The 26,965-nt window shown below is 38.9% G+C and overlaps 4 protein-coding genes and 1 long non-coding RNA gene across 16 annotated transcripts; all 5 read left to right on the top strand.

Annotated features, from left to right (window-relative positions):
• Nucleotides 1-146: 146 nt before the first annotated feature.
• LOC140774756 (uncharacterized) lies at nt 147-5,097 on the top strand. Of its 6 annotated transcripts, none has more exons than XR_012106641.1 (5): nt 147-395; nt 650-731; nt 2,535-2,614; nt 4,279-4,408; nt 4,494-5,097. It is a non-coding gene; the product is annotated as an uncharacterized lncRNA (long non-coding RNA). The 6 variants fall into 6 exon arrangements; XR_012106643.1 differs by having other exon boundaries at nt 151-395; nt 4,326-4,408; nt 4,494-5,096; XR_012106644.1 differs by lacking the exon at nt 2,535-2,614 and having other exon boundaries at nt 479-731; nt 4,494-5,096.
• A 113-nt stretch (nt 5,098-5,210) lies between these two features.
• Nucleotides 5,211-13,750, top strand: LOC140774755 (AP2-like ethylene-responsive transcription factor ANT). The gene is made up of 11 exons (XM_073117857.1): nt 5,211-5,491; nt 7,985-10,051; nt 10,144-10,477; nt 10,597-11,221; nt 11,402-11,484; nt 11,659-11,667; nt 11,783-11,871; nt 11,958-12,031; nt 12,120-12,170; nt 12,256-12,332; nt 12,761-13,750. The coding sequence occupies exons 2-11, from the start codon at nt 10,049-10,051 to the stop codon at nt 13,393-13,395; spliced, it is 1,980 nt and encodes a 659-aa protein (XP_072973958.1). The 5' UTR covers nt 5,211-5,491; nt 7,985-10,048; the 3' UTR covers nt 13,396-13,750.
• A 1,781-nt stretch (nt 13,751-15,531) lies between these two features.
• LOC140773644 (F-box protein SKIP22-like) lies at nt 15,532-17,111 on the top strand. The gene has a single exon (XM_073116316.1). It carries the CDS (start codon nt 15,560-15,562, stop codon nt 16,829-16,831), a length of 1,272 nt encoding a protein of 423 aa, XP_072972417.1. The 5' UTR covers nt 15,532-15,559; the 3' UTR covers nt 16,832-17,111.
• Nucleotides 17,112-19,928: 2,817 nt separating this feature from the next.
• Nucleotides 19,929-23,885, top strand: LOC140775040 (transcription factor bHLH49-like). Of its 7 annotated transcripts, XM_073118271.1 has the most exons (11): nt 19,929-20,174; nt 20,553-20,671; nt 21,559-21,810; nt 21,923-22,020; nt 22,112-22,324; nt 22,399-22,464; nt 22,551-22,640; nt 22,784-22,855; nt 22,987-23,169; nt 23,251-23,338; nt 23,426-23,885. In XM_073118271.1, the coding sequence occupies exons 3-11, from the start codon at nt 21,600-21,602 to the stop codon at nt 23,443-23,445; spliced, it is 1,041 nt and encodes a 346-aa protein (XP_072974372.1). In that variant the 5' UTR covers nt 19,929-20,174; nt 20,553-20,671; nt 21,559-21,599; the 3' UTR covers nt 23,446-23,885. The 7 variants fall into 7 exon arrangements, with proteins under 7 accessions (XP_072974372.1, XP_072974369.1, XP_072974375.1 ...); XM_073118268.1 differs by lacking the exon at nt 20,553-20,671 and having other exon boundaries at nt 19,930-20,174; nt 23,426-23,883; XM_073118274.1 differs by lacking the exon at nt 20,553-20,671 and having other exon boundaries at nt 19,933-20,174; nt 21,559-21,771; nt 23,426-23,878.
• A 282-nt stretch (nt 23,886-24,167) lies between these two features.
• LOC140775041 (uncharacterized) lies at nt 24,168-26,504 on the top strand. The gene is made up of 4 exons (XM_073118276.1): nt 24,168-24,356; nt 24,458-24,676; nt 24,803-24,868; nt 26,098-26,504. Exons 1-4 carry the CDS (start codon nt 24,204-24,206, stop codon nt 26,251-26,253), a joined length of 594 nt encoding a protein of 197 aa, XP_072974377.1. The 5' UTR covers nt 24,168-24,203; the 3' UTR covers nt 26,254-26,504.
• The last annotated feature ends 461 nt before the right edge of the window (nt 26,505-26,965 follow it).

Below are 26,965 nucleotides of genomic sequence, written 5' to 3'. Positions count from 1 at the left end.
GATAAACTTACGCTTAGAGGTCACACGGAGACGCTAAAATGTTTACTCGTTAACTTTTTTTATTTGTTCTCTGAGGCTTTATAGTTGGTTCTTTATTATTGGTTTGATTTGTGTACTAAGCTTGTAGTATTTACCAATGAAATACTCAGCATATCTAAAATAATAAAAAAGAAAAAAGAAAAAATACCGCTCTCTTCAAATTCCGAAGTGTGCGGAAACTGATCCTTCTCCCTCCTCCCTCTCTCCAATCCCTAATCAATCCTCTTTCTCGAAATCGAACATGCTTTCTCCCAAAACCCTAGGAAACGCCCTTACGCCGGTGACGTGAAAACGAAATGCTCTTTCTCAGAGACGACGGGCGGCCCAATTCAAGAAAAGCCCGGGGCTCGCGGGGGGTAACGCTCTTTTTACTCAATTTTTATTCATCCTTCTTTTTTCGTTTGTTTATTTCAACCAAGTTCGTTTCCTGTTTAGCTAGGTTGGTACTGGAATTTGATAACCTCTGCTTTTCTTTGAGGGATGACGTTTTCCTGACTCTTCAATTGCCGAAATTGAAAAAAAAAAAAAAAAATCTTATCCTTGTTTGATTGGGGAACTGAGTTCGATTTCGTCGTGCTCCTGAGGTAATATGGGTTGATCTGTTTGGCAGTGCGGAATTCTATATGGGGATGGGAAAGGATCGAGTGGTTACACGCCGTTGCTTCTGCAAATTATTGTGCAGTGAGATACCGGTAACCATCAATAACTTTCCTTATTTATTTGAATCTGTCTGGATGAATATATGAAGCACATATCTGCTTGGACTTTTTAACATAGTTTCCTCAGTAAGGGCAGATTCCTGGATGTGCTTTATAGTTGGGGTTAAGTGGGAAGTTAGATGAAAACTAGACGATTAAGTAGAAAAAGGGATATAAAGCTGTGGTTTATTAGCATCGCATTTTGATCCGAGTTAAATAAATCAGCAGGTTGTACTTGTAATATATAATTACTCTCCCAAAGGGAGACTAGAGTGTAAATAATGTTTGTGAAACTGCCTATATACATATGCCTATGTATTCTTGTGTTATATAATACATTGACTTGGAAGTATTTTGGGCCTTTTAGCCATCATACATTTTTTGGTCACATCTACAGTTTGTTACTTTAATTATTTGTAGTAGTTAATTTTTTATTAAGTAAATGTATGATCTAAACTATTCAGCCTTCAGTTGATGTACTTTTTGTGAATTGTTGTGGTTGTTTATAACTTCTATATGATTATGTTACGAACTAGATCTGGATTGATCCGAACGTAAGAAAATTATAAAAATTTAGGTCTTGATAGCCTCATAAGTTAGGGTTCTAATGGTTCTGGTTTTACCTGAATCGAAGACCGAGATAAAAAATTAATAATCAAATAGTGGAGATAGGTCAGAATAGGGCAGAACGGTAAATATCCAACATTGCGGTGGTCGTCGGAGGGTGGCGGATGGCCAAGGGTGGTGGTGGACGACCATAGGGTAGGGTGGCTGCTGGAGGTGATGGTGGCTATAGGTTGGAGGTAGAATTAGAGTTTCTAACTTAAATCTACTTCTAGAAAAATAAAGACGACCTAACGGCTACGATTAAAACGGTAAATGCGGTAATAAGAAAATAACTAAACTCAATTAATTTTTAATGTTTGGATTTACTTAGATTAATTAACAAAGAAGCCTAGCCCTCTATATGTATAGGTGGAGTACTATGAATTTCACTTGAACTAGTCTTAAAGACTTATACGACTCGAATTAGAACTTGTTTTAGAGGCTTACATGATTTAATTAAACTTGCTTTATTGATTTACATGACTCAATTAGACTTGCCTTAAAGGTTTACATAAGAGATAAACAATCTAGAGATAAACATGATTTAGCTAAATCAGTTTTTCTTATCCTTTTGGGGTTGATTTTTTATTCTGCCACAGATAGAGTTCGAATTTGGAAAGACTTTGAATACGAAAGTTGTAGATTAGGATATCTTTGATCTTCTCTAAGTTTTCGTAATATTTGGTTATCTATAAAATATCCTTTGAATATTTTTTCAAAACTGCGCATAGCTGAAGTAGTTGACTAATAAATTCTAACCTAATAAGACTTTAATTAAAGCAAATAAGTAGATAAGATAACTAAACTCAATCCATTGATCCCAATCTCCCCTTGATGTGATCTGATCTGATCCGATTCGCATCAGATCATTTCTCATTGAACATTTTCTTTTTCTCGTGCAAATATGCTGGCAACTGAAGATACGAAAGAAAGATATGATTTTATATTAAATATGTTATTAGTTTGTCCTTCTGTCAAGTAGTACGGACAAAAGAAATTCCTATGAATCATCAACGCTTCAAAAAGTTAAAAAAAATCTAGCAATTTGATGTTTTAAACACTCTTCGGAGGATTACTACTGTTTCCTTTTGGACTATGATTCTACAAAAGACACCAGTCAAGCTTTAGAACTGTGTGCTTTCTTTTGAATTCTTGTTTCTTACTTAAATCACTTGCATCATTATTGCCCAGGTGATGATCTTGCACTACCTCTTGAACATGATGTCACGATCTCCATCTTGCTCTACTCATTATTTAATCACATGTCGTAGGTACTATTTCATAGTTACATGATTTACTATTTACTACTTGGCAGTATATCTGGTGGAGAAAAGATTAGCATTGTGCTTTAACGAGAGAAAATATTGATTTCTAAGTTGTATGCATTTAGAAGGTAGCAACTTCAAGTATTTACTGTAAATTCTGTAATGCCCTAATCAATCTGTTATTTGAGAGCTAGGTGGGTTCTGGTACTAGTACTACAATTAATCAGTATCTGAGCAACAAACTCAGTTTAGTCGATATTGAATCCTGATATTATGCTTTGTGTGTGTGTGTGTACCCTCTCTTGATCCACCTTTATCATTGCTCCTTAAATGTAGTCAATCTGTCTCATAAACAAAGTATGCCAAAATGTGTTGGGTGTCAATCTCATGAAGAATCCCACTGTTGATTCAGGTTTTTTATTTGGATTACCTCAATAAGTAGAGGATTATATTTCCTAAGCCTTAGATTTTGGATCTTTTATAAAACAAGGTTCTAACTATCGGAATCAGTCACCCAACAAAATGATATATATTGGCTTGTATCCCCTGATCCATTTGAGCAAATCTTGATAGGAATCGTTTGAAACTTTAGAACTTCAACCCATGCTATATAGTTTGTTGGGCATAACCGAATTAGTTGATCATTTAATTTCTCAGAACAATTCCTCGACTATATTTATGTTTAGCTAATCCTTGGTTCATTTCTTCAGTTATGTTTTGTTATGTCTTGGAGATGTAAGTGATTATGAGCAGTTTAGAAGATTGCCATCTGCTTCAGCTTGAAGATGTTTAGCAATATATTAGGATTAGTCAATGGCCGTCAGTCAGCATTTACAAGTTTGTGTTAGGACAAGATCTTGCAACTCTGTCATTGGTCGATGTTTCTCTAGTTAGCTATTTGGGGCTTTCATATGCTAACAGTACACGGTTTCAGTGAATGGATCAGATGGCTCCTTAGGAGGTGAACAACATCCAATAAAACTATCGATGGCACGAAGTCTTTTAGGGAGCAATGCCATACAAACAAGTGAATATATCAGATAAATTTATTGAGGCTTTCCTTTTTTCTAGAATTTTTGCTTTCGTATAGGATTGGGCAATTAGAAGCAGATGATACTTTTGCAGGACCATATATCTCTCATTTTCTGGTTGTCCATTCCTCAACACCATTATACTGTTCCTTAAAGCTCAGTTTATTCTTCTTTTTCCTCTTGCAAGGTTTAATTTTAATTGTTGTTAATCTAATATAGTAACTCATTCCTCTGCTAAATTGAATCTTTTTTTTTTTACAATGTTAGGATAATCTCTTTAGTAATTTTTTTTGTCATAGAGAATGGTGTTGCTTGATTTACACAGTTCAGGTTAGTTTATTCCTCATTTGAGATTTTACTTTGTTAGCGGTAGAGAAATTGAGGATTTTAGGGACTTATTATTTTGACGGACAATAAGAAATGATAGTACTTAATTTGTTAACATGACACGGAAAGACTATCTTAGGACTATCTTAGTATAGCTAATACTTCAGGCCGACAAAGTTAAAGGTGTACTGCTTCGAGCTCTTTTAGTGTTTCTGGCCTCCGATATGTTTTTATTTTTCTGATACCTTAATATTAGAAAAATCAATAGATTTATATATATCTTATATAAGATATACATTTATATTTATGTAGGTATTATTGAGTCTAGGTAATACTCTAATTCTAGGAGCATAAAGCAGGGTGCATGAAGTGACCTATCATAAGGGACAAAGAAAAAGCTCAGCTTATGATAAAGAAAAAGCTCGGATGTGCTTGATAAGAGGTGAGATTCCCCTCTCGTCCAACTTTTGGAGAATATATTTTCATTAAAAAAAATTGGAGAATAAATGATTATAGTATTTTTGCAGGTATTTACTACGTGGTAGACCCTAGAGCAGCAAACTTGCTTAGTTGAAATATTTGGCTTTGGACGTGCATCTTGTATAAATGAAACCACCTTAATTTGGATATTGTTTTCTGCTTAAAGATGTCAGATTAGTCATCTTATATATTATTTTTACTGGTTAAGGCCTTCCGACTGCCAATACAGTAGGGGTCAATAGATGTAGTGATTTAAGTTTGATCATGAACTGCCTTGCTCGAGCGTCAAGCCGCAAGTCAGCGAATAGAACCTCATTGGTCATTTGCTTTTTTGGGTTCATAATTCTTGATTCATTTCTTTTTCCTATTGATGCTAATTGCTACTTTGTTTCGAATAGTACATATACATAGGATTGATTGATACGTTGTAGCATATATTGTATTTTGATTATACACTTCCTTGACAATGGTAAAGTAAAATTAGAAGAGATTGAGTATGTTAAAGACCTGAAATGTAAAATTTGTTACGAATAAAGCAAGGTTATAATTATTATCTAACTTAAGTACTTAAGTTGTGGTTCCTCTGCAATAGTGTTTCTTGTTTTGTAATGAGTTTGTCTTTACATACCATCAGTGCCTCAGCCTTACTGAACTCATAATTATCTTATGCTGATACTGTCTAGAACAGCGGAGAAGTTATTGGATGTGTTCAATAAGCCCCTACTTTAGCTAAAGAACCGCCTCTTGAGTTATCAACTCTTGCTTATCATCAGTTATCATTTAGGAGCAAATGGATGTGTAGATAAGGGAGAAAAGCAAAAGTAGAAAGGAAAATCAAAGTTCTTTTCAGCCTTAACAGCAGTGGCCCTAAAGATAACTTTGGCATTGAAGGCTCTGTCCTCATCCCAGGCTTCTTTAATCACACAAAGTAGAGGGGAATGTGGAAGCAAGCACACATCCCAAATGAGCTTTGGAAAGGAACCCCACCACGATGGACTGATGTGAGCAACTGAGGACTACCAGAAGCAGTCCTCACACAGTGGAGGTAGGCCCTTCTAGGCAATGGTTATTTTGGTGATTTGTGTTAATGCCCCTTCTGTGTTGGCTTTTATTATACCTGCCTTTTGTTTTCTCTCTCTTTCTCTCTCTCTTTAAGTCCAACCACCTTGCCTCCTCTTTCCCATCACATAGCAAAGTGTGAAACAAAGGACTAAACAAGGAAACAAATGCTAAAGATTAGGAAGCGACCTAATATCTTGGTCGTAAGACAAGGAAGATGAAAGGAGAGGATAGCTGCATCTAAGATGACTAGGACATGCGACACAAAGCCTTAGATGTTGACCTTTCATCCATGAGAGCGAGAGGGACAAAAGGGGAGGGAGGAAGAGGCTCTAATGAGAACTTTAATGAGGATTTGGAGGAAAGTGGAATGTCATGTGAACCTGCAGCTGGGTCATCTCTCTCTTTCTCTCTCATTGACCTTAGTTACTTTCTCTTGTTCACAGCTGTTGTCGCTCTCATTCGGTTGCTGTCCAAATAGACCTCCTCGCTCCTTTACCTTTAGACCATCTGAACTCTTGTCTGGGATCTAGGTTGGATTTTGCTCGGATACTGTGTTCCCCACGTGAAAGCCAAGCCCCCCCCCCCCCCCCCCCCCCCCCCCACACACATTTAATTGTGTTGTTATGGTACACTGACAGAAGCTTAGCATGAAATAGGATATACGGTTAGTCCCTTCTTTCTTCTTTTTTCCCTTTCCTTCCTTTTTCTTAGGTTGTAAAAGAAAGCCAATGAAAAGAGGTCCTTATAAGACCTTCCCCCATTTGGTTCACATTGGTATTGCTTAATTCTTTCTGGAAGCTTTCAAATTTTTTATTCCCATATCGAAACTTTATGATTAAGTTGAAAACAGATATTTCAGCATATTGCCATGGATGAATTGATAAAGACAGACAATGCACCAACAACAGCATATATAGTTGATATTTTGAATAAGTACACGATATTAGAATAATATTTGAAACATGTATAGTCCGATAATAATAATACTATTATAAATATATTTTATGTATGCTGGTGAATAGAAAAGGTAAGAACACATCATTTATGTTAGCTGTGGTTTATCTCTCTTTATCTGCTCTATTCACACCGGTATCCTTATAGAATAGTTTAGAGTTGAAAATAATATTTACAGAGTTAAAAATTGTTATATATAGAGATTTGGTTTTCAAAAATGACAAAAATGCTTTCATGCAATTTTATAGAGTATACGAGCCTAAACTCTGAAGAGATACAATATGAGTTTGTTTTACTTGTGATTGCTCTCTTAATAGTATCTTTTTTTCTGTAAATATTAATTCTTAGTGTTATTGCTATTTGGATGAATTTGAATAGTTGTAGGATTGAAACTTCGTCTGATTGTTTAATCTACATAACGAGTTAGAAATATTAAATTTTGGCAAGAATTTTAAAGAGAAGTCACAAGAATTGTACAATTTCAGCACCTAATTAGATCATGACAAATTCATCTGTATCCGTGTACGAGAGGTCCCTTATTGTTTTAGGACGATTGTTTTAGGTCAGTAAGAATTAAGTAAAGTTGTTTCTCTCTCTCTCTCTCTCTCAAAAAAAAAAAAGAATTATGTAAAGTTGTTGGCAAAAATGTTAATCTATTTATTTTTTATGAACTATGCTGATGTGTACTAGGAGTCTAGGAGAGTGTCCCATGACCATGACTTGTCAAGTCATTTGTTTGAGTGTGGGCTTCATGTCATGTGTGACCAAAATTATATTGGTACTAGAATTCCACTTTATCATTTCAGAGCAAGGCCTCAGGTGGGTCACTAGGTTTGTCTTCTTCTTGCTACTGGCTGACAGTAATCCAATCTCTTCTCTTTACCTCACCAGTGACCTTTTTTTCTTGAGAAATTTTTATTGGATCTCATCTGCAAGGATTAGAGACCTTATCTTCTCAGCTCTATCTGGGCCTGATCTTTAGTGATTAGACCCACAAGATCATTTCAAGTCTGCAGGGCCTTGTTTCTTAGTTCAGGTATGACAAATGATGTGATCAAGTGACATGTAACAGTGTAACACAGCTGATATGCATCACTGCACATGTTTGGACGTTGCCTGAGCATCAGAACAGTTGTGATAAAAGAGGATGAGCATCAGAACAATGGTGGTAAAAGAGGATGAGAGAGCTAAGATATGATGAAAGCAGTAATAAGTTCAGAGATACTTTATTTCAATAAAGTGAAGAAAAAGAAAGAAAAGAAGAGGATTTTTATAGTATTATTTCAATAAGGCCGGGCCGCTGACTATGCTAAATGAGGATTAAGTTTCTTAGACTAAGCTTAGGATCTGAATTAGCATCTCATCAGAAAAGTTGTGCTTCTTTACTTCTTAGACTTGTTATGATGTTAAGTTCATTAGCTTCAGGCGTCATGTTGAGGTTCCATTGGATGTTTAAACATGTAATTGTTTACAAGATGTTATCAATGGGAACCGTATTTATCCATCTTGCATTTTTCATTAGGTACTGCTGCATGACAGTACCCAGGCATGCCAGACTACAGGGTTTCTTACTTTCTTTGTTTCCTAACTGTAAAATCCTTATGTTTTTTGGTGTGGTAAAAGATAAAAATTCTATTCCCAAATGAATGTCTCTTCAATATATAACTGAGTTGAATCCAATTTCAACTAGCAAAGTTGATTCACACCGACTGCATCCAGAGATTCGATCTGGCGTGAATCTCGAGACATTTTTTCTCGAGGTTTAAGATGGAGAGCATAGCTTGTGTGATGGGGGCATGTGAGGGACTTCAAGGGAAGGAAGGATGGATGGATCATTCCAGGGGCAAGAATTGGTTATAGGATGTATTTATCTGGTGGATTGACTGACTCATCATTACAATAATCAAAAGAAGATGGCGGTGCAATGTTGTTTGCTTCTAGTACTGCTCACCATCACCACCACAGTTTCCCCCTCATTCCTTTCATCAACTCACATCATCAACCATCTTTACTGATACCAAATCATCATATCTACTTGAATATTTATCTCCAAGAAACACCGTGCACACCTGCATGCATCAACTCACCCAATAGCCATAATTCCCCTTACGAGATATAATTAAACCACCACCCGCCACCGATACGTAGATTGGGGGGGCCCAAAGGTCAAAGTAGGGAAAAGTTTAGCATCTTGTTCTTTACTCTCGTTTGAAATAACTAGAGGTTTCAATAAGGCCTATCAAGCTGCAATTTAAGAATCGTATCTCAACAGCTAATCAACAGAATGATTTGGTGAAAATAAATCAACAAAATGATTATAAGTAGGGCCAAACATACTTAATTAGTTCGGCAAGTTCCCAAGCTAAGAAGTTAAGCACATTCATCTCTGTGCTCCCAAATTATTCTCAAGGGGCTTTAGATCAAAGGGCCCTTCCATGCCAGTTCTCTGACACCTACCGTATATCCAAAGCATGAGCAAAAAAATTGGGTTATGACCCACTTCTTATTTCAAAAGCAATGGTGCTTAGATTGTAATCGTCTGCTTGATTCGTTCCATTCAGAAATTGTAATCCAGTTCTCATACAACAGAGTAAGTAATATATATATATATATAATATTTCGATATGGGATGGGGAGAGAGAGAGAGAGAGAGAGAGAGAGTGGGTCCTTTTTTCATGCTTTTGGGCCCTTCCTCATCATGTCTGGAATATATCAAGCTCGTCATGGAGACCCACATCCACTTTCTGTCTGGAAGCAGCATTTGCTACATCTGCCTTAAAAAAGCATGAGACGTTCATGTGGACATGCATGTTTTTAGCAAAACCAGTTCTCTACTTCTATTCCTACAGGAACTAGTATCCTATAGCTCCGTAATGTAACATCAATATCAAGTGTATTTAATACTCTCTCTCTCTCTCATCTCTCTCTCTTTTCAATTTTAAATGCACTGGTACGAGTTAACAACACTAGATTCAATAGGGATCCTTGGATCACACTGCAGTCCACTGCCGAGATAGTACTGTTGTGAAGTGACTTGGTTGGACAGTTGTCCTCTCTGCATATCTACCTATCTACCTATCTATCTATCTATCTCTTATCTATCTCTCATGGCAATGGACTGGCTGTGGCAGCCTCGTTTCGTCCATTCTGATCAACATCCAGCTAGATACATAGCATAGACGGAAGAAGAGGAAAGTCTATCCTCTTCAAAGGCATCCTCACCATTTAACTTTCAGTCTTTTGTCAAGTTTCCTTCGGAGTAATAAGCAGGCAAAGAGTCCATTACGGGTGCTGTACATGGTCTTGGCTATGATCCTTCTTAAAGTTTTTTAGCCGGGTTAAGGGTCTTAATAAAGGCTGCGAGGTGGGGAAGGAAGGAAAAGCTACAACCATGGTCTTTCTCAGGTCACAAATCCCTATAGAATTGAGGAGGGAATAGTGGAGTTCATTCTTTTGGCTTAGTTTAAAGGGAACCAGGATGCTATCCCCAAGTGCTTTTCTTGTACCAAGTCAATGAAGGAGTGTAAGGCAATGAGAAGATGCATGGAGGACTGCTGCTAAATTGCAAAACGCCTCTGTCTTTTAGATGGTGAGAGTTGTTATTATGGCTGTTGTTGTTGTTGTATCTTCTGGATATGGTAGTACCCATTGAATTAGTTTCCTTGCATTGAATCTTACCAGAATCTGGAACAGAGTAAGATAAGGAGTGGAAAAGCTATGAGTAGCAACCGGCTGGCTTTCTCTCTCTCTCCTCAGATGGACATGGAGGTATCTTCGGAGCCGCATCATCAACAGACTCATCAGAGCCATCATCTCCAGGAGCAACACCCACCTGCTGCTGTTTCCTCTGCACTCCCATGCAGCTTCTTTCTATCTCCTCCTCAGCTCAACACTTCTGGAATCTGCTACGGAGTTGGAGAAAACGGTCTGCTCTACTCTCAGTTGCCTACCATGCCACTTAAGTCTGATGGGTCTCTCTGCATCATGGAAGCCCTCAGCAGATCACAGCAACAAGGTCTGTCTCACTACTCATGCAGTAACTTTCTTTAGCTTCTTCCAGCTTCACAACAAGAACTTGCATATATTTCTATAAACACCTAACTTTTTCTTTCCTTTTTGTTCTATGTGATGAAGGAACGGTGCCACCTCACTCCCCAAAACTAGAAGATTTCTTAGGTGGTGGTCCAAACATGGGGTCCCATCACTATAGTAACAATGACAGGGAAGCAATGGCATTAAGCTTGGACAACTTGTATTACCAGCAAAATCCAGATATCCAGAACAATAGAAACCATCCTCTAGAGCATATTCAAGTGCTGCATCATCAACAACAGCACCATTACTTCCAGCCACTGGAGGAAGGGATGTGCTCTGGCTTGACAGGCCACGGGATGTATCAAGCACCATTGGAGGACGCAGAAATGGCAGGCGATGGCATTCCAACACTGAGAACTTGGGTTGCTAGGCACTATGGTGCTTCTACCAATGAGTTTGGTGAAGAAGGGGGTGTTGGATCCAGCGCTGTTGGTGCAATGGGTTGTGGAGAGTTGCAGTCTCTGAGTTTGTCTATGAGTCCCGGGTCTCAGTCTAGTTGTGTGACAGCACCACAACAGATCTCTCCTGCTGTAACTACTGAACGTGTGGCCTTGGACACACCAAAGAAGAGGGGGATTGGGAATGGAGGGCAGAAGCAACCAAATCACAGGAAGTCTATTGATACATTTGGCCAGAGAACATCTCAATATAGGGGTGTTACGAGGTCAGTGACTAGGCGTAACTCATTGCTTCGTAGTTCTTCTTTTATGCAGTTGTTAGATATATTCAGGTCCCTGTAACTCTCCAATACAGATGACTTTGTGAATATTGTAGACTACTACTGTTCCCTGTTCATATTTCTTCTTACATCAACTGCTTCCTATGATTCTGCTGACTGCCTCAGGCATAGGTGGACTGGTAGATATGAGGCCCATCTGTGGGACAATAGTTGCAAGAAGGAAGGCCAGACAAGGAAAGGGAGGCAAGGTTTGTAACAAAAGAACGGCCATTGCAAGAGCTTTATATTTCACATTTACTGTTCTTCGCTCTTTCTTTGGAGCTGTAATGTAACCTTGGCTGGCTGATCATCTAATAATTTTTCTTTTTCACTTCTCATGTGAATGCCTTGGGGGATATGATGAAAATATTGGTTTCCTACAGTTTACTTAGGTAGACCTTTCACTTCATCTAAAGCAAGCATTGAAAATATCATTCTTGTTGTGATTTTTCCTACTTGTTTCATTACTTATATTGTGTTACTTAGCATCGTTCTTCTTACCATCAGGGGGTTATGACATGGAAGAAAAAGCTGCAAGATCTTATGACTTAGCAGCACTAAAGTACTGGGGAATATCGGCTCATATTAACTTTCCGGTATGATTGATTAGTTGAGGCTTGATTAAATGGGAACTTGAAATCACTTGTTTTGAGTGTATTAGCCTAATATTGAGTGTGTACAGTTGGAAAGTTATCAAGACGAGCTTGAGGAAATGAAGAACATGAGCAGACAAGAATATGTTGCGCATTTAAGAAGGTATCTCTCCATTTATTTCATCATATACATTAATTTAATTTGGTTGTATTATTAATTTCTTGTTTCTTTGTTTAATTCATAATCACAGGAAGAGCAGCGGATTTTCACGAGGAGCTTCAATGTACCGAGGAGTAACAAGGTTCCCCCCACTCTGCTCAAAAAGTATCCATCCCCTCTCTTGGGAATTACATCTTTAATAGTTTGATGTTGCTATTGCTTTGCAGACATCACCAACATGGAAGATGGCAAGCTCGAATTGGGAGAGTAGCTGGAAACAAAGATCTTTACCTTGGAACCTTCAGTAAGTTTATTTAGTTCTCTGAATACAAATTAAGTACTTAATTGGGAACACTATCCCTTGCAAGCTTCTTCCAGTATACTGTTACAAACTTATATTTAAACCGTTAGTAGAATTCTATAAACAGTCCTGTTTCTTCTTTATCTTAAACCACTACATTCATCAGGCATATCTTATAAATTTCCTTACTGGGCTTTTTGCAAATATATACTTCCTTTTCAGCATAGACGTTTCTTAATTGATGCAATGCCCTTAGTTTACCGATTTCTACTCTTAGGAGAATGCCTGGTAGACTACCAAGGCAGTAGTTAATCTAGTTCTGAGAATTGAATTTCTTGACAAAGAACCATGGAAAGGGATTTCTTTTATTTTCCACTTGAGGCTACTGCCATCCTGTATTTGGTGATCACAACATGCAAACATCCGTGTAGGTACTCAAGAAGAAGCAGCTGAAGCTTATGACATTGCTGCGATAAAATTCCGTGGGCTGAATGCTGTGACTAACTTTGATATAACGAGATATGATGTAAAAAAGATCATGGCTAGTAGCACATTACTATCCGGAGAACTTGCTAAGAAAACCAAAGCAATTGAAGCAGGGAATGATATTTTGGTGGCAGAAAGCAGTAGCAGGGAGCTCAATCTAACCGAAGAACACAATGGTGCTGGTTCTGATTGGAAGATGGTCTTCTTTGGATCCCCACAACAAACAGCTCCATCCTCTGAAGCTGACCAAAAGCCTATGATAGGCGTACCTTATCAAAGTCCACCATTGTTCACTGCAGCTCTTCATGGTATGGCTGGTGCAGACATGGAGAGTTCACCTCAGGAGGTTGGCAACTCGGGATTCATGGGGAGAAGCCATTTCCCCAAATCATCTTCTCTGGTAACCAGCTTGAGCAGCTCTAGGGAGGGGAGCCCAGAGAGGGCTGGTCTTGCCTTCCTCCATCCCAAGACAACCAAGTTTGCTGCAACTCCAGGAAATACTTGGATTCCATCAACCCAACTTAGGCCAATAATTACAATGCCTCAGATGCCAGTTTTTTCTGCATGGACTGATGCTTGAGTATTCTGACTATAAAATCAAGTGGAAGTTGATGAACCAAAGTTGTTGTCAGGATAGAAGTGATTAAGCAAGCTGTGTAAGGAAGTTGACAGGTCCTTGTCTTCTTCCCTTACGCAGTTTTCTTTTAAAACCATATTGATGATTCATGACGTCTAATGGTGGAAGAATATGTCTTATGTTCGTTTCTCTTTTTGATATTTTCCTGGGGCAAACTTGGTCGGAGGATTTTGCAAGCATTAGAGGGATAAAGTTTAAGGTTTACTCATTGTATGAAGTGATGTTTAGTTAGACTTCTTTCGATCTTGCCAAGTACGTTATGAAAAGAAGCAAATGTGTCAAAGAAATGCAGTGCAAACTTTTGACCACTACCTTCCCTCTTCTTTCATTCCCAAACCTCCTCAGACAATTATAACCATCATAAACGTTCCCCTTTTAGCTCTGAATGCTTTGTTCAAAGGCTTCCAACGTTCCACCCAAATTATCTCAAAAGCTGAAAGATTCCATCTCACGTTTACTTGCCCCAAGCTGATGATAGGCTTTTGAGGTGACATAGGATTCCATGGGTTTGGTCTTTCTCTTTTTTCTTTTTATTTTTATTTTTAAAAAGAAGAAGAAGAAAAACATAACACTTTCTATATCATTGTTGCTTTCTAAACCAAACTGCCCGGCCTTTGTCATTATACATTTACTCCATTGTTTAATTTGAAGTTTTGACTTCTCGAATGCTGTGTACCGTGTAAGAAGTTGTCATAAATGCTAATCAGAGGATAAGGATCTCCTCCATCCTGAGGCAGGAAAAAGAGAGATTGAAACTTTCCTTTGCGTAGCAAATAATGATTATTCTAAACTATGCTAAAACCCGTAGATTATTCATCCGATGACTGTAATTTAAAGTAAATAAAACCCTTCAAATTTTGAGTTGACCAGTATTTCCGGCAATTAGATTCTGAATAAAAACAAAGAGAGCGAGAGAGTTTGGACCACGCAGTTTTCTTATCACTGGAGCTGTGGAGCAATATAGTATAAATAATTTTACTATAGAAATTAATATAAAAGGCATACGTGTTAAACTTCTCACTTCATTATAGATACATTAAAATTTCAAAATCTCTCTCTTTCTCTCTCAACTTGGCTGCCCTGCACTCATCTTTGTAAGGAAGTACTTTTGGTAAATTAGCTATTGAATGCAAAGGTTGGGTCAGAAAATACCAATTATTGAATAAGAACCATACACTACCCGTGAATTCATGTACATTTGTCAGAAAGCACTGAAAATAAACCAAGCAGTACCCTGCATGTCATATACGTATGCAGTAATTCATGATCATTGGGCACAAACACTATGGGCCGAAGCGAAGCCCAGTTCGATCTCAAGTAGCTTAGGATCCAAAGCTTAGGTTTCAATATCAAGGTCAGGGCTTAAAAAAAAAAGGGGGGGGGGGGGGGGGGGGGGGGTAAAAAAGAATGATATTTTGTTTTTTTGTTTGATATTATTTCATGTTTACTGGGTCCGGGAGGAATAGTTTTACTCTCAGGCTTTCCCTTGTAACAAAAAACAAGACTAGTACCTGCCTCTCCCGATGAAACAGGATGGACAAAGTACCATCAAACATTTTTGTCTCATTTTGTTGATCATCACTACTGCCTTACAGATATCTAGATGCCCATGTGCTTGCTATGCCCTCCATTCGCCTGTGACTGTGACACAAAACATTTCACCTCAGACTACTCTTCCAGACTGAAACCATTTTCATGGGCCCCCTAAACTAAAGCTCCATTTAAGTGCTTCGACCCCCCATCCCCCCCATCTCTGTCATCTTCTGTACCTTCTAATCACTTGATATTCTTTTGATTGCACGACTTTCTTTTCTCTCTCTCTCTCTCTCTCTCTCTCTCTCTCTCTCTCTCTAAAGAAAGGGAGTAAGGGACTACAAAAGCCCAAAAACAACCACGCCTATCTAGCCCACTGGTTTGTTGGGCTAACTTATGGTAGGCCAAGATCCACTAAGCCCATAATGAAAGAATTCGGAGTCGGATCGATATTATCCATTGTCCGACCCGTTTCACGTAATCGCCACGTGTCCGTGTCTATAGATGCGAACCAGACGCGAATAGTAACCACCAAAATCCCTAGACCTCTCGATTGATTTTGTGGCAGAAGGAGATGAAGCTTCGAATCCGATCCCTCGCGGCGAAGGAGACGATCCGCATCGACGCCCCTGGCTCATCCTCCCTCCTCGATCTGAAAACCCTACTCGCGGGTCACCTCTCTTCCGCTGCTCCAATCCCTCCCGAATCGATTCGTCTCTCTCTCAATCGCGACGACGAGCTCTTCTCCTCTTCCCCTGACGACCCCATCTCTTCCCTTGGCCTCACCTCCGGTGACCTCCTCTTCTACTCTGTCTCCTCCGAACCGCAAACCGTAGCCGTAACCAAGAACTTAGATCCAGCCCCATCCCGGGAATTGCCGGCGGATCAAAAAGGAAAAGATCGCATGGAGATGGACGCGAAACCTGCTGCAGTGGAGAATTCCCCTTTGATTAGTCTTCTAAAGAAAGCGATGGAAGTTGAGGGTGGCAGAGCTATGGGAATTCTGGAGCACTTTGTTATCACGCTTCATGCGGCTTTTCTTGATTCCGGTTTCTTTGTTGTCGGTGGAGATGGATCTCGGTTGCCCTTAGGATGGGCTCCGGAGGCTTCTACTTTGTCCCTTAGGTACACTCTTGGCCAAGTCGATGGCGAGATGTTTGATCTGGATGCAAAAGTTGCCGTCTTGAAGTTTTCAGTGATGGGGCAGTATATTATGGTATATGGATATGTTGCTGGAGGAAGTTCGGATTCGTACCGAGTGTGTCTGGATGCATTAAAGCTCGTACCTTTAGGGACTTTGAATACAGATTCGGTGAGCGATAAAGAGGAGAAAGAAATCTTTGAGCTTTGGAAGGTGATGAAAGATGGGCTTTGTTTGCCTTTACAAATTGATATTTGTTTGAAGAATAGGTTGCCTTCGCCGCCGTGCTTCATGCGTCTTTCCGATGATATCAAAACCAAGATTTTGTCTTCTCTTCCTGGTGTGAATGTTGTGAAGGTCGGGGCCACTTGTTCTGAATTGAGGCAGCTCTGTTCTGATGATAATCTATGGAAGCAGAAGTTTGAGGAGGAGTTTGGGTCTACTGATAGGATGACCATAGCAGGTAGAAACTGGAAAGAGAGATTTGCAAGAGCATGGAAAGAGGAAACTACTTGCAAAAGGTCATGTTTGGGAACTACGAGAAGGTTCGGATTCGTATCAAGGCCTAGTCTTCCATTGTTTCCTGATTTTGATTTGAGTCCACCGGCGCACAGAGTAGTCCTTCCTCGCCTTCCATCTAGGCAGCAATTTCCGTCCCCGTATAATAGACTTAATAGGGGTGGCCACTTTGGTGGCATGCTATGAAATGCCTTTCAGTTTTTCGTTATCTGGTGCTGAAATAAGGTTCCTACTATCTTTCGTCCCTGTTGTTCGAGCTAGTTTTTTTTTTTTTTTTTTTTTTTTGAAAAAAAAGGTATACCATGGTTTATGGAGCGATCTACATGGAGCATTGGTGTTACAATGTAGAAGGTAGCCAACTTATGTTAGTGGTTTCTTCTACGATGTAAATAAGTTTGCTTTTAGCAAAGAAAGGAGCTATGATGTAATCACTGGTAAATCAATGTTGGATCCTTTTTGTTTATTAGTTGTCAAAGTGCTCTTGTGTACTCCGTCGAGAAGTTTGCTTGAAATATGGATTTCATGAGTGAAATCAAAGTTTCTTTTGGACCAGATTTGCACAGTTAAGTATTAGTGCATGAACAGAGTCACAGACCATTGATCTGAATGCACGGACTCACCCATCTTAGAACTTCCCATCTTGTTATCGATTTACTTATTGCTATAGGTACAATTAATTGTTGAAGTTTTTATTATGGCTTATGATTTATGTATGATGGTCAATTTGAACCGCTGTTATCTTCTGCATCTTTTGCCATCTTATTGTGGTGAAAAGAGAAGGGAAAACTAGTTGACGCACAACTTCGTTAAGCCAATCCTCTTACAACAATGGCAAGAGTCGATTATCATCATGACCAAATGTGTATTCGATAGCCTTTAGCATTTCTTGTAAAGTTCGTTACTTCATTATATGTTGTATTGAAGAGACAATGCCCATAACTTTGTCCCCGACAAGTTCAGCTAGATTTTGTCCTTGCATTGAAAAATATAAAGACATGCTTGATTATGGTCCTCCTTTCATGTATTGTCAAGTCGTGTGGATGCACTTATATTGTCATTTCTTTCTTGTTAAGTTGAATGATTGATGCCCTCAATCTATGTCATGAATTTATAGACTTCTCTGTATCTGTTGGTTGTTGTTGCACCTTAGGTAATGAGGGTACTTATGTAAGAAGTTACCTATCACACTTTAGATGGGGGCAAGGAGCTGCTCTTTGGTATAGCGTCACCATTGCAACCTTGACGTTGCTATTCCATGTATGTAGTCATTTTTACTATCCCGGAAGGTCTGATTGTTTTTTGAGTAAACTAAAAGATTGTCAATCTGAGGGTTATAGCTGTTACAGTGTTTCTGTTCAGAAATGCAATCTAGACTTTGAGATGTACTGTTCAATGCCTGACTCACATTTACATTACTGTCTGTTAGAACAGCTAGATTAATCTTATTATCGATGATCCTCATTAATTGTAAATTTAGAGGAATTAGTAGGGATCGATTTGGATGGATCCCAGTGGGCAGAAGTCAAGCCATGTCAGTTTTGGATTAGATGTATTATGTCAGCACAATATTATTGTGAATGATTGTATATATAGACTTCAGGTGCTTCAATACTTGATGCTAGAGAGAATGTCCTGTCCTGATTTGGGAGAAGGCATGAAAGATGATATGCACTCCCATTAATTTGAGTGTTTTGCTGCAGCATCCTTTGTTGCATCTCCGAGTAAATAGAACTCCAAATATTTTGTACAGAAGATTCAGTTAGTTGCAATCACTTTGAATAAGAAGAGTGGGTCATGGCTGTTCAAGTGAAATCTTTTTTCTTAGTTATTGTGTTCCCTATGCTTTACTGTTGTTATTATTTGTCAAATAGGCTTTCGTGTACGGTGTCTTAGTTTAACAATAGGATTTGCATGGAGCCACGGAAGACTAGAGTAGAAAGATGTAGTAGGATCAAGCATATCCACAGGATGATCTACATTTATTCCTACTTAGTAGAAAATGGAAAATGGTCTAACCCTGATGTGGAACTGCATAAGAGGTGCTCAGACCCTCATTTGCTTGTTCATTCTACTGATCATATGAGCCTTTTGTCTTCCCATCTGAGAAGGGAATGTTTGGCAACTAAAACTTGATCATGCATTGCATGTGCAGGGACTAAGTTCTAAGGACCGCCCAATTTATTTTTTAATGAACTTACGTTGGTTGCAGGAAGAAATATGATTACTTCTTACATACGCGTGCTTCCATCTACGTAATCTAAATCAAGTATCCATTATCAGATAGCAGCTTTAATTCTACTGTTTTCTGATCCGCATTAGTGTATAGCAAGCAAGGAGATCTTCTTTGATACCTGGCAAGAGGAAGCACTCAGTAACAGGTGTACGGGGCATTGTGTAAGCCAAGAAAGGTGTCAACTTTCTGTGAGCTCTCGCCTGGTGGACATGGAAAAGGTATTTGTAAAATAGAAAGCAAGGTTGCCATCCATCTACAAGAAAGGAGTTGGTATGCTGCTAGCCTGCTATCCTCATCTGATCACTGCAATGGTATTGTAGTTTCCTGGATCATTTTCATATCTTCTACATCATTGGTGCAGCAGGTGTTGTGTCTTCCTTGTCGAGGGGCAAGTCACAGATGTTTTCGTGTCCCTCGAAGATGATGTACGCGTACCGTTCTTATTGGGTGGGGATTGTTTAATCTGATACCAATTTTTAACTTGGATATCGAAGTTTAGGGATCGGATAACAAAGAGCTAGATATCCCTGATTTGATGACCATGACGGTGTGCTTTTTTATCCTACTTCTTTTATCCTTGTCTGTCCTATATCGTTGGATTTATGCATGGATGAAAGAATTACTATTTGCACAGCACAAAAAAGAATAAGCTTTTGATTTATGAATGAGACTACCTTTATGAATGAAGTGGCTATTCTAAAACCGTGCTGTCTTTAAAGGCTAAATCCTTGACCTCCTTAGAATCTACGAATATGAATCAAAATCCCACGGGTTTGTTAACTGTAATAAATGTATCTGGCTGGGTTTGGTCTTCCCTTTGACTATATTCTAGCAGCCAGCTACTTCCACTAGTTCAGAAGTGTAAAGGACAATAAGGTAAAAGTTTGATTAGATTCCATATGTTTTTGGGTAGGAGAAAAATGAGAGAGAGAGAGAGAGAGAGAGAGAGCTGTTGATGGGTTGGCAGTGACAAAAAAAGAGTGTAGAAGTAGTTGGCAGTGTGTCAGTAAAAGATCTCTCCTTCAAAGCTTGGTGTGGAAGAGAAGCACCTTCCCTCCTAAAAAGCAATAATATAATTGGGAGATACCATAGAATAAGATTTCTCACTCCTCCAACCAAAGCTCTCCCTCTCTAAAATCAATTTATGTGGCCTTGCATACCTTTGAATAGATCAAGCTTACATTAGGCTTTGGGGTACATATTTTACCAGAGCAGTTGGCAGTGTTTAACAACCCCTCCAGAAGAGAGGAAAAAAGATAGAATAGAAAAAACACAACAGTTTCACCTCGCTGGCAGGTAACAACCACCACCACTCTATCCTAATTGTCTGAATGTAATCTTTCAAGCCATTGTCTCAATCTTGTTTCTTTTCTCCTGTTTGATTCTCTCTGCGTTGCAGTAGATTCATCTTAGTGGGTATCTAATATTAGTTTGAGTAAAGTTCTTGCTATGATATCTGATCAGCGATCATCACCTGCACCCATTTCCCAAATTCTACTGTGTTTAAGCTCGATGTGGTATTTGAAGCTTGCAGATGGGTCGATCTCTTATTTGAAGCAAATCATATGATTTACTTAAATCAGGATTTGGCACTTCTAATTTCCACTTGATACCCGTTCAGGAAATTTTCAAAATGCCTCTGTTTTTTAGCCATCTTCACTGTTGTCTTTGCAGGCCAGAGAAGTTCTGGCATTTTCTCAAATTGGAAGATTACTCTTTCAGTAGAAACCATTTCCGTAATGCTTTACTGCAGCATTTGATGCTTTGAAGATGTTCTTTAGATGCCTTTGTTGGTAAGAGTCAAAGAGGTTTCCAAACTATCCCTTTTACTGTTGTTGTAAAGCTTCAAATTTGCTCTTGTCGTTTACTATACCATAGTCGAGCTTGAGTTAACCCCGAGACCTCAGTGGAAAGTCCAGCAGAGTATGGTGTCTTTATGACTACTGAAGCTTGCCTTCTCTGGAAATTTCTGTTCTATTTGTTTGCCTCTTTCTGACGAGATTTAGCCTCGTGTGCCCTTCGTTTACAATCCCATTTGAATTTTCTTTTCCTCTCTTTGGCCTCAAAATCTCTTCTGGGTTCATGAAATTTTATGGGCTTGGGGTGTTCAGCTAGCTGAATATTGAGCCTAGTTTGTGGAAAAGGTTAGGTTTATTCTTCAACTAGTTTGTATTGCAGAAGTTGGATGGGAGAGCCATCTTTTGCGTCAAAGAGACCACTAAGATGTAGAGCTTCTTAATGATGGGACTCATTTCGTACTTGTCTCCTTTACGCTTTGGTGAAAGGTCCACTTTCTTGTCTATGGGACTCTTTGCAGTAGGATAGATTTGATCCTAGTCTTTTAAAGTTATCCAGCTGGTGCGTATTAGATAATATGCCTGCACTTTGGTTCTCTTTTCCTTCTGTTTGTCTATAGGATTCTTCGTAAGGAATTACTTTTGCTTTTTAACTTCTCGGCATAAAGCTGCTAGGTTTAATTGTTCCTTGTTGAGTCCTTCAAGAAATTTACTAGTCTACTTCCAGCTATCTCTTTCGCTAAAGACAATACTAGAGCACTTTCAATAGGTGATCTGAGGACTTTCAATAGGTGATCTGACTTAATATGAAGTTGGTCGTATAGTAGGTCACTTTGCTGTATATAATCAATAATGCGATTTTTTTTCCCTTCTATTTTGTGCAGGAAAGGAGGAATTTTGGGTTTGCTGATCTTTGGGTTTGCAGATGTATCTGGCTAAGCAATCTGATCAAGTTATAGGGACATCTTCAATGACAACTTCTTGTCCTTCTGCAACTTTTTGTGACCAATTCTTGGCAAGCGACTGGAACCCCCTCATATCAGTTGATCAAGCTATGGATTTTAATGGGCCAACTCCTTCTACAAAGCATAATGTTGGTATGCAACAAACACTCCCATATCGCGGTTCCATTGCTGGTAAATTAGGCCTTGCCACCTTGGAAATTTAGCGGCATCAGTCTTCTTACGTTCTGGCGTTTGTCTAATTTTTCTGAAAACTGCCTGACTGCAAATTCTTTTTCTTCTTCAGATTTCCCTTCAACTAACAAACATAAAACTGACAAAAGCTTCGAGGTGAAGAAAAGAAAAGCTATCAGTGAAAGTGGTGCAAATTCACTGTATCCAAAGGTTTAGATGCTCAGCAACAAGTTACTTCTGAGTCTCTTTTATCCGTCATTTAGTTTGATAGATTTTTTTCTTTTTGGTCTTATTGTAATAGGATGGTAATGATGGTCAGTCTGTGAAAAATTTGGTGGAGCAAGATGAAAAAAAACCAAAGATTGTCCAGAGAACTGGTGCTATCATTCAGAAGCAACCTCAAATAAAGCAAGGTCAGGAGAACTCTCTGGATTCTGATGCTCCTAAAGAAGATTACATTCATGTCCGGGCCAAGCGTGGCCAAGCCACCAACAGCCACAGCCTTGCTGAAAGAGTGAGCTTTTATGCTAATGAATTTATAGTTCTTATTTTGTCACGAGTCTGTAGACTAATTTCCTAGGATTTCAGGTGAGAAGGGAAAAGATCAGTGAAAGAATGAGGCTTCTTCAAGATCTTGTTCCAGGATGCAGTAAGGTAATCTTTACAGAGGGTCCTTATTTGTACTGTTTTCCCCTACTACATTATCGTATACGATCAACGAATTACTCTTGATCTGGCAGATTACTGGTAAGGCTATGATGCTTGATGAGATTATCAACTATGTGCAGTCATTGCAACGGCAGGTTGAGGTATCTTCATTGAGAATCTTAGTGAGGCTCCCATCTATAGTAATCATGTGACGGTTCATATCTGGCATGCTTGTCAACAGATATTACTGTTAGGCTATTACAAGTGGAAGATTTCTTTTGATAATTTTCCTTCAATTTTGATCTTAGTATAATTGGAATTGCAGTTCCTGTCGATGAAGCTCGCGGTGGTCAACCCAGAACTGACTTTTGATCTTGAGCAGATTCTATCAAAAGATGTAAGAGAAACATGTCTATGGATACATGTACTTTTCCAGCATATGGTTCCTTCATTGTTGTCACTATGATTTTAGTAGTAGAAAAAATTTCTCCTTTTACCTTCCTTTTAATTGTCTTCTCACCTATGTAGATCTTCCGTTCATACGACGGGCATCCTGCTTTTCTTGGATGCAATCAGGGATTGAGCAATCTTCACGCCCATTTGTATGGCACGTCCGCAGAGGTTGTCATGCAACCGGAAAATTTATGCAGTATCCCAAATCAAGTCGACATCCAGCATGCTGCAACTCCCCAGTTCCCTAGCATGTCTCAGGTATATATGAAGCATTTCTTTACTGCTGCAATCCTCCTATGTATGTTTGTTTTGTGTGCATTCACCACGTCTAGTCAACAGATGCCTGGGGTGTGGGATGATGAACTTCAAAGTGTCATTCGACTGGGCTTCATTCCTGATGCAGCTCCCTGTGGCACAGAGCAATGTGGTATAGAGATCCACTCTATTTTTGAATCGTATTATTCCAAATGTTTACTATACATTATGTTCATGCGAAATTGCTGGGATATATCAGGTTCCATGAAGGTGGAATAGTGAAAGACTTTGATGCACTGCCTGCTTGCTGCTAATTGGGGATGCTGTACATCTGAAAAAGGATTTACCATTAGTTGGAGTCTTTGGTGGAAGGTTTCGTGGATTGTACAGTTTCACTGGCCTAACCATTTCTCTTCATTTTTCAGGAGAAATTGTTATATCATATAAACTAGAATTTTACTTGGAGTCTTTTGCTTGGTGTTATAGGTCCCATGTATGAAAAACCTTGGGAAGTTAAAATGTGGTGTCGGGTTTATGTTTTTTGTTTACTTGAGTGGAATAGATGGATCATCTGATAGTTATATGCAAGGAATTCTCTTATAGCAACTTGTTGATGGGTTTCTGTACTTAATCAACAGTACGATATTATTAATTATTACTTCTTTTTGTTAATTAAAAAGTGAGGTACAAACAATCAGCATAGATGGAGTGCTCTAATGCATTTCAAAGAATAAGTGTTAGACTGTTGAAATCAAAAGCTGAAGATGCATAAGCAATCTTGGCAAAAAAAAAGTATGGTTCTGTAATAGTTATATAATTGGATGAACTAACCAATAAGTAGAAAATTAATTACCACAAGCTGTATGATCCTCTCAATGAGATAAATAAATATTATAAGTACACATTGGGTACACGTGTGATCCTAGATTGGTGGGCTAAGGCCCAAAAAAAATGAGGAGGCCCTTTAATGATTGGTTTGCTCGCTCGCTCGCTCTCTCTCTCTCTCTCTCTCTCTCTCTCTCTCTCTCTCTCTCTCCATGGCTTCCGTCTCTTCCTCTTTCTGCGCTCCGCGGTTCCCTTCCCACGCCTCTCAGCGCCACGCCGATGGTATCTTCCTCCCCCTTCCTCTCCTCGCTTCCTTTCGGAACCGCTCACCGCTAAAAGCCTCGAGAAAGTTCTCTTACCCCCAGGTACTACCTTCGTCTTCCTCAACCATCTCTCTCTAATCCTTTGTATTTGAAGAAATTGGTGACGGGAGGCATTTGGATTCGACTTTTTTATACTTGGGCAGGACGCCGTGGTGGTCGTGCCAGATCCACGTGCATGGGTCCGTGATTTCGGCGGCGAAGCGGACGACGATGACGAGGATGACGATGAGGAGGAAGAGGAGGAGGACGATAGGAGTTTGGATCTCCTCGTGAGGTTCCTAAACAACGTTTTCGGGAGGATATCTCGTAGGGCACGAAAGGCAGCTCGGTCGGTGCTGCCCCCTTCGATCTCTACCAAATTGGTATGTTACCTTTGTTCCTTTTCGAGTAATTTTTCATTTTCCTGTTTAAAAGATGGATCTTTTGTTGAATTTTTGGCGATAATTGAATTGAATGGATTAGAAAGTTGTGTTCTTGGATTGGATTAGGTGCGGTTTTCGGTCAATGGAGTCCTCATACTAGCTTTCCTGTGGATCCTGAAAGCGTTTCTTGAGGTGAACTCTACATCTTTCATGCCATTTGATATTTGCTTCTTTGTCAAAATGTTAAATAATTTCCAGTAAGGATGCGTTGTTATGGATTTGAAAAATACAAACATGTAAACAATTTGCAGAAGAAAATAATCGATTGAAGCTTTGAGATTCCATGTTGGTTCAGGATGTATTTATGATCACTAGGTTATCTGTATGGCAGAATATTTACGATAAAGTTAGAACACGTGCTGGATCATAATTTCATTACTATCTACTTCTTACTTATCGCTTATAGCTCACTCGGGTTATTTGCCATATGTCACTTAGTATTATCATTACTACAATAGGAGTTCATGTCTGTGTTTTAATCCTTTCCTGGATTGATGGTTTCTATGTACAGGAAAGTGTTAGGACCATCTAGTACCAAAATTTGCTGCTGCTAACTGTGACATGTAATTATTCCTCTATTGTTTTCTCTTGGTTTCCTCAATTATTACATTTAAAGAAGTGAAAAGCAAGCAGTGGTACCTTTAAATCTCAAATTTTATTATCTTCTCATGTACTCCTCTGTGTTCTTGTCTTGGACTATTGGGAACCAACTACATTACAGAGTCCGATCAGAAATGCCATTATATGTCTTTGGGCAAAACAGTGCTCACCATACTAAGTTCTCGCATGAAAATTGTTAGCACCTATCAAGTTAACAAGTGCAAGTTTAACTTCTTATGTTCAGTTTCACTGTCCATGATAGGCACAAATGCATGATTAGTGTAGCTTTTACTATTTTGTTGTATGAATTGTACATTACATATACTTTTTGTGACTGTCCAATATTGCATCAATTCATTGTTACCTTTCTCTCAGGAAATTGCATTATATCTGCTAATGCCTAACGCCCTAATTTGTAAAATCTCAGAAAATTGTGTAGTCTTTTCATCTCCAAATTTTCTTTTCTTTTTTGAATTATTCTTCCTTTTTCAGTTTGTATCTGTTTGTCCATTTTCAAAAGGTTCAACTTACTGGAACTATAAATAGTAAGTCAGAGATTTAAAGTCATGTTCTGAAGGTTAGCACTAACGGCATTAACACAAAATCCTAGTTCGTCACTTGTTTAATTTCTGGCGCTAGTGGGTGAAAGAATGAAGGGAGCGAAGCTGCATGATCTCCCTATTGTTTTGTAGCAACTCTAGTTCAAGTGCTTGTTTTGTTCTTAGAGCCATCTCATTCTAATTCTGTTGCATTAATTTCAGGTTGTTTGCACACTTGGAAGCATGGTCTTTCTAAGCATTCTGCTCGTCCGTGGAATATGGTCTGGTGTATCTTACATGAGAGATAACCAGTATAACTATGTAAACAGGATCGACGATGATGACAGCAGATGGAGTGGTGTACAACCTGCAGCTTGACCACCGTCTTCCTTTTCTCTTGGGGACCTTCCAAGAAGGGATTGATCTCGATCATTGTTAGATTTTATGATACTTCACTAATGGGTTTCAAGATCCCACACGTAGAGAAGATTTTTAATGTCTTTCTGTATATTGTACTACAAATAGCATAGATTGATTAGACTACCCTGTTGTTATAGTTTTGGAAGGTGGAGTTCAGCGTACCGAGTAAATTCATACTTTCAGAAAATAAAACAGGAGGAAACTTTTACTATACGGTGCAGTGTATTTTGTTAACGTAATGGAAGTGCCATTTGTATTATATATCAAGAAATGCCTTCTCTGCTTAAATATGTGCTTGTGCGAATGGAAGGCAATGACTTTTATTAAGTTCAGAGAAATGTTGATGACAATTATTGCACCGCACCCAAAAGAGATGGTAGTTGTAGGAATGTACCGCCACAGGAATTGATTGCATGAATTCCTACAAACTGAATCGCGTAGAATCCATTGCTTTTTTATTTTCTTCTCCCTAGTGGACACTACCAGCGGCTAAAATTATGCCCAATCTAAAGAAGGAACTTATTTTGGTTAAGCGCTGTGGTATCGATTAATGAGATTATCTTGGACTATTAGCCTGAATTTTGATTTGACAGTTCATGGGATGCAACATATTACATATATATGCATGGTGGACACCACTAGTATTAACCGGCAATAACGGTAAACGGGG

The sequence above is a fragment of the Typha angustifolia genome, chromosome 13 (genome assembly GCF_048772165.1).
Source record: "Typha angustifolia cultivar Huaian chromosome 13, ASM4877216v1, whole genome shotgun sequence".
Taxonomy (NCBI): domain Eukaryota; kingdom Viridiplantae; phylum Streptophyta; class Magnoliopsida; order Poales; family Typhaceae; genus Typha; species Typha angustifolia.
Note: the sequence above shows the minus strand (reverse complement) of the source record. Positions and strands in the feature narration are given on the sequence as shown.